Source organism: Rattus rattus, chromosome 6 (assembly GCF_011064425.1).
Source record: "Rattus rattus isolate New Zealand chromosome 6, Rrattus_CSIRO_v1, whole genome shotgun sequence".
Lineage (NCBI taxonomy): Eukaryota > Metazoa > Chordata > Mammalia > Rodentia > Muridae > Rattus > Rattus rattus.
Window position 1 is genome coordinate 111,514,895 of NC_046159.1, and position 14,822 is coordinate 111,529,716.

A 14,822-nucleotide genomic window follows, 5' to 3' on the forward strand; every position below is an offset into this window, starting at 1 on the left:
ACAGCAGCACAATATAGCCTGGGTCAGACTACTGAGTTTTTTTATTAGACTATAGAATCATTCATGGGGTTGATTTTTGGGAAATTTTTATCTAGTACAGGATATGGGGAGAGCTCAGTGAGTGGCTAGGATTTCTATTATGGGATTTCTAGAAGCAAGAACAAAAGGAGGTGAAGAAGGCTAAGACTGCTGTGCTTTGAGATTTGGAGAAATGTCTTGCTGAGTAGACACATACTATAAAGGCAGAGTCTAATCAAGCCATCTGTCTGTTAAGGCAGGGCTGGTAGGTCTAGAAGAGAAACCAAAGGGCAGGAGGAGGAAGCTCAGATAGTTTTTATGGCCACACAGTGTTAAATAAGTTAACATGATCCCAACCAAGGAAACGGAACCAGGAAGAGTTTAGGATTAATTAGGCTGACCTGAACAGTTGTTGCCACTGCTGAAATAGAAAACTGGAGCTCTTGGTGGGTGGGACAGGGAGCACCCTCATAGAAGCAGGGGGAGGGGGATGGGACAGGCGGGTTCTGGAGGGGAAACCAGGAAAGGGGATAAAATTTGAAATGTAAATACATAAGATATCCAATTTAAAAAAAAAAAAAAGACAGAACGAAATGATAGCAAGCCAGCCAGCCAGCCAGCCAGCCAGCCAGCCAGCCAGTCAGCAAGCAAGCTGGAGCTCTGTTATTCAGAGACCTTCAGGACCTGGATAGCTCCAGGCACATTGGTTTGCTTCTTAACCTGTGAGTAAAGCTTTTATTTGTATCTTCCTGTCATTTCACTGGCTACCAATATGAAGTAGGATTCTATAGACTGAGCGGGGTTATCCAGATGCTGAGTGACAATCAAAGATGTCAAGAGTGGTTTAAAAATAATCTGCCTAGAGACTGGCGAGTGACCATTGGCTCCTGGAATGTACAACCTTTTGTGGCAAGCCAGACCAATTCTTTGAACATCTCCTTTGAGTCTGATCTACACAAGTGAGTCCAGAATAGCCAGGACTACATAGTGAGACCCTGTATCAAAAACAAACTGATGTATCAAAATTATAATTTTAAAACTCAAGTGGTATTAAGTTTCAACCAACCAACCAAACAACAAACCTTTATGTGTTAAAGCCAAAGAGAGTTTCTGAGGTGAGCTTCTCAGATATATGTTTGTATTATGGCTTCATTTCTCTTTCATTTCCACATCAGAACAATCATGTACAGAATAAAAGAGCAGCCTCAAAAAACATGAAATGTTTTCCTTTGACCTTTGACACCTGAAGCAAAAGTAAATTGTTTCTCAGTGTTTGCACTTCCATGCTTCAAAAGGAAATTAAGCCCATGGAATGTTAGGAAATTATTTCCTATTAAATCGATGATCCTAAAACCATAGTTTGCCTTCAGGCCGATACCGCTAAGTTTCTGTGACAACTTTTGACTATTTAGTCTCTGGTGATAATCTATCACTGTACAAGACACACTGTAGGTTGACATGACCTCTCATTTGTTTTGCAGATACCTCAGATTAGCTATGCATCCACAGCCCCAGAGCTAAGTGACAACACCAGGTATGATTTCTTTTCTCGGGTGGTCCCGCCTGACTCCTACCAAGCCCAAGCCATGGTGGACATTGTGACGGCCCTGGGATGGAATTATGTGTCAACACTGGCTTCCGAGGGGAACTATGGAGAGAGTGGTGTTGAGGCCTTCACTCAGATCTCAAGGGAGATTGGTGAGCATGTATTTACCAGTTGATTGCGTTTGGAGGTGACAGGTTGCTAAAGTATGGACACCTCCAAGTGCTGCCTGATGTCTATGAGATAATTAGATCTCTCACAAGTGCATGGCCCAGGCTGTGCTCCGTATGCGGAAGCTAGGCATATTGTAGATGGTTTTATTGTTCTTATTTCTAGCAAGGTGACTCTTTGGTGCTAATTTGAGCAGTAGAGCTCCTGACTTCGGTGAGTATCTTTTGAGTTGTCTGTTTTGATGAGGGAGTTTGCAGGCGCCTTAGAGCCACAGTGAATTTGAATAAATGACGTACTGTTTGATTGTTCTAGATGGAAGTTTACATTAGCAAGTCATCAAATTAAAAAAAAAAGTCAGTGGAATTTAACATGGAGCACTAGAGGGATCAGCGCTTGTAATCATCTTAAGGCAATATTGGATCAGCCCCTAGGGGGTAGCCCTAAGTCATGCACTCATTGTCATATTTGACTTTTCCGTCTTTCATTTGTATATAAAATCCTAGAGCTTACAGAGGGATGAAGGAAAAATTGTGAAAATTAAGTTAGGACAAAGTGCTGGCAAGATCCTGTCCTGGGAGTTCTTCAGAGTGCATTTCCAATCTCTGTAGATAGTTCACCAACATGTATATTTATCTGTGAGGCTGTAAATCCATTCTATTACTTAGGGAAAAACAGAGCAGGGCAGCAGAAAGCAGCACACAGCACAAATCTTACTGACATTTAGTCAGTGATAGATCTTCGTGGGTAGGAGACATTATTGGCGCTTAAATAATATTTTATTTAAAAATTACTCTTTTTGCATTGGTGATCATGATGTTGTGGAGATTCGAAAGTATCTCTTGACTATTTTAAAGCAATTGCGGAGGTCAAGAAGGAAATTATGTTGATCAATTAATGGTTAGAGCTTTCAGTTCAGGAGGAGATCATGGGGATGATTTCACTATAATTACCTGGAACTGAGAACCGAAAGTTTTTGCAATAAGATTCTTGCTTGAGAGTCATAGGTGCCTGAAGCCTTTCTAATGGATGTAATAGGACAGAAAAATTTATTGTACTCGGTGATTTTTTTATATTTAACATGTGCTTGTACTGTGGCAGAAACTGTAGAGAGAGAGACTCGTCAGGTTGGCAGATGGGGTTAATTGATTTAATTGGACAAGTGTTCAGACCGACTGCGCCTGTGAGGGCATCATCTTTTTGCTTTCTGGAATTCTAAGTCACATCACCACAGCTATAAAAATGATCCAAAAGCTCCCATTAAACTTTAAATTATTTTATTTTCTTGGAAAAAGAGTCCCATGTTTATCCTTAAAAAAAATGCCCCTTCAGATGAAAGCTAAGACTTCTGGAAGCAGGGTTAATACATTATTCAAGCAGCTGATGTCGGCTCTTAGCAGAGTGATAATTCAACCTGTGGAGGAAAATAAGGGAGTATGTATTGAAATAAGTTTTCTGCAGTGATTCGGGACATTCTTCAATGCTGGGGCCCGTTTTGTGTGCATAGAACAGATTACTATGAAAAATTCAGTGAGGGCATAATTTGCTCATTGTAGAGTGTGATGTAATGTATTGTTGTAAAAGTTAAGTGAGAGTGCAATGTTATTGACTAAAATAAGAAGTACTTGACTGTTCTTTTTAGGAGGCTTTGCTGTACTTAGGGAATACTGTCACATGAGAAGACTTAGATGGCCCCTTTCATTATTGCTGTTTCTATCTGAGTCATTAGTATGGAAGAAAATAATTTTAGCACCTCATGGATGCTCCTGACTACAGCAACACATTTTTTTTTCTGTGTTGATCCTTTCAGTATTCTGTGACTTGATTGGCTGTCCATTCTATTTCAGTTCTCACTTATCTGGGGAATGGAGGAGGGGGTGGATTGTCACTTAATATGCAGAATGTTGAAAAGGCCAAATTAGTGCCATGCCAGAGTACGCCATGGAATATATTAAATATCAGAATCATCTCTCATTTTAATGACAAAGATTTTTATCTGGAACAAAAATAGCTGAAAATTCAACCTTTCACATGGCGATGATAGTAATGGGAATGGCAAATAGTAGCAGCTTAACCCATTGCAGAATTATCTGATGACTTTAATGAAAATTCATTAGTTCTGTAACATTTGCCAAGCTTACTAAATCTGTCACCGTGTTAGCAGTGTGTATTTAGAAACCTGAGTGTCTTGACTGAGAGAGATGTTTACATTCAGGTTTTGGAGTATCTGTCCATTCATAAAATTATATATTTTCTCAACATGCACAAAAACCTCTATGCTCTGCTCTGAGTTTCTCTCTTCAGCAACATTGATTGCTAAGAAGTTCCAGTATAAGTTGAGGCATCCTAGGTTTTATCCCTGATTAATTCAGGTAGGTCATAATGTAATTATAACAAAATGAAAATCCATTTAGTGATACATTGCACATCCAGTTTAATTAAAGTGTTTTACATTTTAACAGAATCTGAGTGCCTAGAAGTAGTTTCTGTGAATCTGGGAGAATGAAGATTATGCATTAGTGGTGGTCAAGAACAGACGTCGATGGTAGCTCATCTCTAGGCAATATCCCTGTGGAGGAGATAAAAGAGGCATTTGATAGAGTAAATATTTGATATTAGTGCTTGTTTTAGTGGCAGCTTACCCATATCTTGTAGAAATTATCAAACAAGTGACAATATAAGCTCACAGAAAACACCATTTGACTATAGTATAGTACACAGCAAATACAATAGAAAGTTAGATATTGATACACATTTGAGTGCTATAAGTTATAAGGTATTTATTTTATCCTCAGTGTTCTAAATAATTGCCAAAACTTTCAAGGGCTGAGGAAACCTGTCAGCTTGCACATAGAAGTGGAGGGTGGAAGACTGCGTAACTGGCCTCTGCACTATCAGTCTTGGTTTAACATAGGGCTGTGACAGTAAAGTAGAAGAGTAGACAGACATGAGAGACATTTCTGAGATCTAGTTTATGGAACTCGGTAACTGATTAAATGGAGATCTTGAAGGCCAGATAAAAGGTTATAGCTGATCACAAAACTCTGTGGCTGGGCGGGTCAGAGAAGGCAAGCACCGTCGCAGAAGAGTAGCGAGGAGACTAGTGTGGTGGAGTGGGAACGTGGGTTTTGTCAGCAACACCATTGTGGAGAAGAGCAAAAGGAGCATTCGTCTAGCTAAGCAGGAACTCTCAAAACCATCTTACAAAAATCCGAGTTAAGAAGGGAATGGTGGGTGCTGAGGCTGAGTACGGAGAGAGCGAGAAACAAAGGAAGCCAAGTATAGACTCCTGGGCAGAAGTTTCATGAGAATTATGGCTTCATATGGTAAGGGGGAGCAAAGGTCGGGACAGTGTTCTCTCTTCTTTGTGGGTTGTTGGTCTTGAGTGGCTCTTAGTCACCTTAGGAGAAAGTTTTCATTATAGAAAAGGTTCATTTATTTTCTTTGGGTATTTTTTTTCATTCAAGGACCAGGAACAGTTTTTAATAAGAGACCAGGAACTTTTTCCAGGGAGCATAACCAAAAGTGTATGCCCAGTGACATAGACCCACACTGTGTGATCTAGGGAGATGATTCATCTTTGCAGCAGTGCCAGAACAAAGAACGGGCTGGGTGATTTAAGTTGGTGCTCATTGCTTCTTACCTCTGCTAGCAAAAAAAATCAGAAATCAAGGTGCTTCAGGGATGTGCAGCAGCTTCTGAGATCTTAGAGGAGAATCTCACTTCCCTTGGAGCGTCTGAGCTGGGCCAGCAGTCTTTGGTCTTTGTTAGCTTGTAGACACTTTAGAGACTTTAGAGACTGCCTCTAATATCTCATAGCCACTTTCTCTGTTTTGGTAGTTCTTTGTGTCTTGCTGTTGAAGAGATGCAGCCATATTGGGTAGAACCACCTTACTCTAATATGATCTCAGCGTGAATAATGTTTGCAAATAATGTCTCTATTTCCAAACAGTCACATTTTGAGTTACAGAGGTGAGGGTTTTAGCACATCTCCATAGGCATGGTTCAATGCATTACAGAATATAACTGGGATGGTCTCAGAGGGGGTGGTGTCAAGAGAGGAGTGGGAGGTAAACTGGAAGAGCAGGTCAACTGTTAAGGATGGAGACAATTTAGTTAATAAAGATGCCTATAATACACTGACTTGAGAAGTTACTTGGCATGTTATGCAATCCTATTGTTTTGGTCTTGATAATAGGATGGCTTAGTATATAGTGTTGGTGTATGTGTGATCCCAGCGTCTCAATTTCCCTGGTTCATGTTGCCCAGAGCTTCCTGCAAGATTGGCAGGGACTATTTTTCTTTGTGAAGTTTCAAAAACACTTTTTAAAATAGCACCTAGAAAATTATAAACACCCATAGTGTGTCTGCTAGTCTAATTTACATCTGTCCCCACCATCCCTGCCTTGGTCTCCTTTGTCTTGAGGGGAAGGAATAGCTAAGTAGTTACTGAGTTACAACTTATTCATCATCCATGTTACACACCCTCAAAGGTTAGAACCATACTCCTCTATTTGTCTTGTTTTAATTATTCAATATGAGGTTCCACAGATCCTGTAATGAAGGGGTTGATGATATTTGCTCATGCTTTTCTATCACGAATTGGGGGGCTTGTAGCTCCTGACTCAATAATGACTTCCTTGAGTCTTTAGACAGTTCCTTTCACGTCCTTGTCTTCCCTTATTACCCCAGTTTTAAAGGAAGACAGGATAATAAATGTTAATGCTGCTTCTATCATTACAAAGGGCAAGGAAGCCAAGGCTTTATCTTTGAAGATAAAAGGAATTTGTGAAAGGATGATATCTTTTCACTGTAGATTTGCACAGTAAGGAGACACACCTCTTTTAATCAGTCGTCATGTTTATGAATGACTTATCAAAGATGACAAGCTTTCAAGCCATCACTGCGTATATTACAAGGGGCAGGATAGACCTGAATCTGTCAAATCTTCTACTGTATGCGACTTTTCTTCTAATTTACTGATGTTGGACATTTCTGACTATTACTTGACATGTGTTCAGAATCTTAAACTCTCAGTGTTAGAAAGGACTGTGAAGTGAGTTGGCAACTTCTATTTAAATAATGGGCTTTACCATTTTAGTTAATTAATTTTAGTATGTAAAATGACTGATACTTGCCTCTCCCAAATTTGATGTGCGATTCAGGTGATTTCGTTTTGGTGAGGATCAAGCATTAATGGAACATTTCATTCCTAGTATAAATTGACAAGTGCTCACTGATCATATTTTTTTTTGTTTAGTGTATTGTTTTAGAATAAAGAACTCCCCCCTTTAGGTTATAAACAAGAATCAAATTTCTATTAACAAAATGGATTCAGTTTTAAGATTAAAACAAAGTATTTTCAATGACAGGAAGAAAAGCATACATAAAGAATATTTTCCCCCTTAGATGTTCATTGCTTTGGAAAAATGACTTCCAGCAGGCAAAAATCAATTTGACAGAAGTATTAATGTTCTAAAATACTATGAATGAAAGGAAACATTTTAGTTCAATTGAAAATTTTACTTTATATTCATACAGCTGAGTTCCATTGATAACACTACATTTCAAGTTGCAAATCACATTTAATTAATATTAACACCAGGTAATTGGCAAAAATAACTTCAAAGGAGGGCTGAAGAAATCGCAAATTGGAACTGCAGGTGCAGCGACCCTGCAGAGGCTTTAGTGGGACCCAAAGCAAATGTATATGATTTCGACAATTACTGCAGAACCTGATCAAATAGAGTGTCATTTCAAAGCTGTTCTTCTCGCTGGCCTCTCCTAATATTTAGCATGTAGTAACTGCCAAGTATCAACAACAGCTCTTAAAGTGAACTGGCAGACAGCATTCGAACAAATGCTTTGAGACCTGGAATTCAAATGGTGCAGTTTAGTTTTCAGTAAACAATGGCTGTTGGGTGCAGTGGATTCCATCTCAGAGCAGAGCTTTCTTAAATCCTCTTTCTCTAATTATGAGAACACTAATGGCCCTTCCCAAGGATTGATTTGTTTGTAAGGCGTCAGTGAGCATCAAGTGGTGCAAACATTGTGACCATATTTGTATAAGTGTCGCTTAGTATAAGGTATCACTTATGGAATGGAAAGAAGACTCAGTGCCCTCCCCAGGCAGAGCAAAGCTGTGGAAGAGCAGGAGGATGCCAGGTGCCATTGTCTGAACGCAGGATTTGGGTGGAGAGAGCTTTTCTTGACTTGCTAACCTCCAAACTAACTTCACACAGCAGTTTTGCTTGAAAGAGCAGGGAGGAGGCTTCTCGGTGCTTTGGATCATGTGCTTCCTCCTCTCCTCTTTCTTAGTTTTCCAGGGATATCTCAGCAAATATTCTGCACCCCCATCCCGCCAGTTAGATTTTCATCAGCCTCAGATATTCAGTGTTGTTGATTGTGCCGTCTGATGATTGTCTTTTCTCTAATCAACTCTGTTGCCGTGTGAGCTGTTCTAAAACTCTTTACAAGATTAAGGTACATTGCTCCCGTACTGTTCCTGGGTACCATCACGAGCTGCCACTAGCCACTCGGATCAGGATGCCGATTTGTCTGTGTGGTTTCTTCACCCAGGAGTGTTTTTATCAGTGGAACACCACTCTGTACCAGCAGGTCGCCTGTCCCACAACACATGCTTTATGAGTTGCTTTATTTATTGGATAATTTTTATTTACATTTCAAATGTTATTCACTTTCCTAGTTTCCCATTCATAAGCCCCCATCCCCTCTTCCTCCCCTTCTTCTATAAAGGTATTCCTGTTCCCATCCACGCCCCTCCCACATTCCCTTACACTGGGGGGCCAACCTTGGCAGTACCAAGGGCTTCTCCTTCCATTGGTGCCCAGCAAGACCATTCTTTGCTACATATGCAGTTGAAGCCATGGGTCAGTCCATGTATAGTCTTTGGGTGTTGGTTTTGTCCCCTGGAGCTCTGGTTGGTTGGCATTGTTGTTTTTATGGGGTTGCAAGTCCCTTCAGCTCTTTCAATCCTTTCTCTAACTTCTCCAATTGGGGTACTGTTCTCAGTTCAATGGTTTGCTGCTAGCATTCCCCCCTGTATTTGACATGCACTTTATGAGTTTTTATTTAATGACCATCATTACCAGATACATGATTAGACTCTTTATGTGATCCCAGAGGTTGCGAATTGAAAGGCAGCTACAGTGATGGCTTCTGCATTCTACCAGCTTATGTCTAACTATAAGAGAACCTTGAAGGGATCTGTACCATCAGGTCATTTTTTTTTGTGCCCCCAAATACGAAAGCTTGGGTTCATCCTGACTCTTATCTATGAGTCAGGAAGTGCTGGGCAGTGGACCAGAGCTTCTGTTGGCCAAGCTTGAGTTGCAGTCTAATTGCCTTATCTATAGAACGAAGATTACTGCCGTCTGAGAATTGAATTTTATAAATGTGTAAGTGTGAAGGAAGTTAGTGAACAAGTGTCTATTTTTATTATTGTTATTGAGACAGGATCTTCATATATACTCTAGACAGGATTCAAACTCAGAGCCCTCCTGTCTCAGTCTTCTGAGTTCTGGGGTCACAAGCCATATGCCATCTCACAGTGCCTCAGTTTGCCTTGTGTTAGAATCCTGTGGCTTGGCAGTGGACTTATTTCTCTGAGTCTGTTTACAGTTTGCTCAGTGTGCATGAGGCACTGTTTCTAGTACTGACTTGCTATTTTTTTCCTTAGCATGATATTACCTAAGATAGAGCTAGCATATAGTTGAATGCATGAATTAATTATATCATCATTGGCACACTAAATCTGCATGCTCCTCTTTCTTTTTTTAACACTTCTGAATATTAAGTGTCTGCCAGCATCTCTAGTAAACCCACCATATATTAGGCCATATTTTTGTCAGTTGCGAAGACAAAGAGATGAATCACACTGTTTTCTAGCAGGTCACCATTGTTGAGAGTCAGAGAACACAGACATACAAACAAGCAAGTACACAAGCAAATAAACAAACAATGCAGATTACGAACATTGCCTCAGTGGAGGGTGTGGATGGTAGAGGATGAAGGATGGAGGGTGGAGGGTGGAGGCATCACTAAGAAGCCACATCTAAGAACAACAGGCCTGCTAGAAGGCATCTTTTAGTCCACAAAACAAAGAGACTTGAAAGGAGGCTTTGGAGAACTGGTCCCATGCTCATAGGGTAGGTGCAATGTATCATGGGAATGACGTTAGATATCTTCAAAAGAAAGAACTTTTCTGAGATAAAGCTTCAGAGCAAAATGGAATGCAGACCATGCAAATTTGTGATGTAGCACATACATGTGGAGTGTTTAAGAGATCTAAAATATGAACAGTGTCTGTCATTAGCATCTGCATGTTTATCTATTAGGGGTATCGTCTCCTTGTTCTTATGTGCACATCACAGTTGAGTCTACCCTAACGACACCCATGCCCTTGGCAGCAGTTTCAGTTTTGCACAGTCTCTGAAAGGAAACCAGGGAAAATGGTTTAAATTCAGCCTCAAATGCAAGGGCACACATATTCATAAAAGAAACTTTACTAACGCTCAAAGCACACATTGCACCACACACAATAATAGTAGGAGACTTCAACATACCACTCTCCACAATGGACAGATCACGGAAACAGAAATTAAACAGAGACACAGTGAAATTGACAGAAGTTATGAACCAAACATCTATAGAACATTTCATCTTAAAATAAAAGAATATACCTTCTTCTCATCACCTTATGGTACCTTCACAAAAACTGGATATAATTGGTCACAAAACAGTCCTCAATAGATACAGGAGATTAAAATAATCCCATGCATCCTCGCATATCACCACGGACTAAAACTGCTCTTCACTAACAACAAAAACAACAGAAAGTCCACATGCACATGGAAACTGAATGATGATCTATCTGCTCAACGAAAACTTGGTCAAGGAAGAAATAAAGAAAGAAGTGAACAACGTTTTAGAATTTAATGAAAATGAAGGTACAACATACAGAAACTTATGGGATACAATGAAAGCAGTGCTAAGAGGAAAACTGACAGCTCTGAGTGCCTCTATAAAGAAATTGGAGAGAGCATACACTAACAGCTTGACAGCATATCTGAAAGCTCTAGAACAAAAAGAAACAAATTCACCCAAGAGGAATAGACAGCAGGAGATAATCAAACTCAGAGCTGAAATCAACCAGTAAAAACAAAAAGAACTATATAAAGAATCATCAAAACCAGGAGCTGGTTCTTTAAGAAAATCAACAACATAGACAAATCCTTAGCCAGACTAACCGTAGGGCAGAGAGACATTATCCAAATTAACAAAATCAGATATAAAAAGGGAGACATAACAACAGACACTGAGGAAATTAAAAAAAAATTATCAGACCCTACTACAAAAGCTCAACAAAACTGGAAAATCTAGAGGAAACGGACAATTTTTAAGACAGATACCAGGTTTCAAAGATTTAGTACAGAATTCTATCAGACTTTCAAAGAAGACCTGATACTAATACTTTTCAAACTATTCCACAAAATATAAGCAGAATGATCACTATCCAATTCATTCTTTGAAGCCACAATTACACTTATACCTAAACCACACAAAGAACCTACAAAGAAAGCAAACTTCAGGCCAGTTTCCCTTATGAATATTGATGCAAAAATACTCAATAAAATTCTCACAAACCAAATCCAAGAACACATCAAAATGATCAAGTAGGCTTCATCCCGGAGATGCAAGGATGGTTCGATATATGGAAATCCATCAACGTAATCCACTTTGTAAGCAACCTCAAGGGAAAAAAAAACCACCACATGATCATCTCATTAGATGCTGAGAAAGCATTTGACAAAATTCAACACTCTTTCATGATAAAAGTCTTGGAAAGATCAGGAATTCAAGACCCATACATAACATAGTAAAAGCAATATAGAGCAAACCCGTAACCAATATCAAACTAAATGGAGAGAAACTCGAAGCAATCCCACTAAAATCAGGGACTAGATAAGGCTGTCAACTCCGTACCTATTCAATATAGTACTAGAAGTCCTAGCTAGAGCAATTAGACAACAAAAAGAGGTCAAAGGAATACAAATTGGAAAGAAAGAAATCAAAATATCACTATTTGTAGATGATATGATAGTATACTTAAGTGATCCTAAAAGTTCCACCAAGAACTCTTACAGCTAATAAACAATTTCAGCAAAGTGGCTGGACATAAAGTTAACTCAAACAAATCAATAGCCTTCTTCTACTCAAAGGATAAATATGCTGAGAAATAAATTAGGGAAATTATACCCTTCACAATAGTCACAAATAACATAAAATACCTCCTTGTGACTCTAACCAAGCATGTGAAAGATCTGTATGACAAGAACTTCAAGTCTCTGAAGAAAGAAATTGAAGAAGATCTCAGAAGATGGAAAGATCTCACACACTCATGGATTGGCAGGATTAACATAGTAAAAATGATCACCTTGCTGAAAGCAATCTACAGACTCAATGCAATCCCCATCAAAATTCAAACTCAACTCTTCATAGAATTAGAAAGAGCAACTTGCAAATTCATTTGCAAAAGCAAAAAACCCAGGATAGAGAAACCTATTCTCAACAATAAAAGAACTTCTGGGAGAATCACCATCCCTGATGTCAAGTTGTATTACAGAGAAATTGTGATAAAAACTGCCTGGTATTGGTACAGAGACAGACAGGTAGAACAATGGAATAGAATAGAGGACTCAGAAATTAACCCACACACCTAAGGTCACTTGATCTTTGACAAAGTAGCTAAAACTATTCAATAGAAAAAAGACAGCATTTTCAATCAATGGTGCTGGTTCAATTGGCAGTCAGCATGTAGAAGAATGCAAATTGACCCATTCTTATCTCCTGTACAAAGCTCGAGGCCAAATGGATCAAAGCTCTCCACATAAAACCAGATATACTGAATCTAATAGAAAAGAAAGTGGGGAAGAGCCACAAACACGTAGGCACAGGGGAAATTTTCCTGAACGGAACACCAGTGCCTTATGCTCTAAGATCAAGAATCAACAAATGGGACCTCATAAAGTTGCAAAGCTTCTGTAAGGCAAAAGATATTGTCAGTTGGAGAAAACAGCAACCAACAGATTGGGAAAAGGTCTTTACCAATCCTACATCCCATAGAGGGCTAATGTTATATATATATATATATATATATATATATATATATATATATATATATCACTCAAGAAATTATACTCCAAAGAATCAAATCATCCTATTAAAAATGGGGTTCAGAGCTAAACAAAGAATTCACAGCTGAGGAATGCCGAATGGCTGAGAAACACCTAAAGAAATGTTCAACATCTTTAGTCATAAGGGAAATGCAAATGAAAACAACCCTGAGATTTCATCTCACACCAGTGAGAATGGCTAAGATCAAACCTCAGGTGACAGCAGATGCTGAGGAGGATGTGGAGAAAGAGGAACACTCCTCCATTGTTGGTGGGATTGCAACCTGGTACAACCACCTAGAAATCAGTCTGTCAGTTGCTCAGAAAATTGGACCTGAGGACCCAGCTATACCACTCCTGGGAATACACCCAAAGATGCTCCAACATATAACAAGGATACATGCTCCACTCTGTTCATAGCAGCCTTATTTATAGTAGCCAGAAGCTGGAAAGAACCCAGATGCCCTTCAACAGAGGAATGGATACAGAAAATGTGGCACATCTACACAATGGAGTACTACTCAGCTATTAAAAACAATGACTTTATGAAATTCTTAGGCAAATGGATGGAACCAGAAAAGATCATCCTGTGTGAGATAACCAAATCACAAAAGAACACACATGGTATGTACTCACTAATAAATGGATATTAGTACAAAAGATTGGAATACCTAAGAAAAAATTCACAGATCATATGAAGCTCAAGAAGGAGGAAGACAAAAAGGTGGATGCTATATTCCTTCTTAGAAGGAAGAACAAAATATTTATGGGAGGAAATACAGAGACAAAGAGTGGAGCAGGGACTGAAGGAAAGGTTATCCAGAGACTGCTCTGCCTGGGGATCCATCCCATACGCAGCCACCAAACCCAGTCACTATTGCTGATGCCAAGTGCTTGTTGACAAGAGCCAGATATGGGTGTCTCCTGAGAGGCTCTGCCAGAGCCCTACTGATATAAATGAGGATGCTTGCAGCCAACCATTGGACTGAACAAGAGGACCCCAATGGAGGAATTAGAGAAAAGACCGAAGGAGCAGAAGGGGGTTGCAACCTTATAGGAAGAACAACAATATTAACCAACCAGACCCCACCAGACCTCCCAGGGACTAAACTACCAACCAATGAGTACACATTGAGGTACTCATGACTCCAGCTACATATACAGCAGAGGATGACCTTGCTCAGCATAAATCTGAGGAAAGGTCCTTGGTCTTCTGAAGGCTCATTTCCCCATTGTAATGAGGGTAATGCCAGGGCGTTCAATTTGTAGTGTGTGGGTGGGAGTGGAAACTTCCTCATAGAAGCAAGAAGAGAAGGGAGGGGTATGGGAGATGTGGGAAAGGGGATAATATTTGAAATGTAAATACATAAAATGTCCAAGAAAAATAAAATTAAAAGGAAATATTTAAATAAAAAAATTGGCCTCAACCCTTAAGTTTTCAGGTTTGCAACCTTTCATCAGGAGCGAGCCCTGGGCCCTTCTGTTATTGCAGGTGTACAGTGTCCTACCCTTGACTTGACTGATGGATCTGTTCCTACACTCTGAGTTCCAACGCTTGGATGACAATGCAACAATTATTCTCTGCCAGCTTTCACCTGGGTGGCAGCATCTGCTCCTCTGTCTGTCCTCTCACCCAGTGATAAGGTCTCATGGCATGGTACCATCAGGCAGGACCTTACCTGTTCCTGACCTCTACTGCAAGGGTTCTGATCCTGCCTAACTTATTATCCTGTTAGCACCGTGCTCTTAGTTAGGGCACCATGAATAAATAGACATGAATTCTATAGAGTAAGGGAATTTACCTTTAAGCTTTAGTTTAGTTCTCTCTTTCAGACACTCCTTTCTAAATACTAAGAAAAGGTCAGTTTGTGCCACATTAGAAGTTTGGTTTCTGAAAT

The 14,822-nt window shown here is 39.6% G+C and overlaps 1 protein-coding gene across 1 annotated transcript in view; it reads left to right on the forward strand.

The window, feature by feature from the left end:
• Positions 1-14,822, forward strand: part of Grm8 (glutamate metabotropic receptor 8) — an 805,433-nt gene that overhangs the window by 141,711 nt on the left and 648,900 nt on the right. The window contains exon 2 of the mRNA XM_032906859.1: positions 1,500-1,716. Coding sequence (XP_032762750.1) covers positions 1,500-1,716 — 217 coding nt within the window. The remainder of the gene's footprint in view (positions 1-1,499; positions 1,717-14,822) is intronic.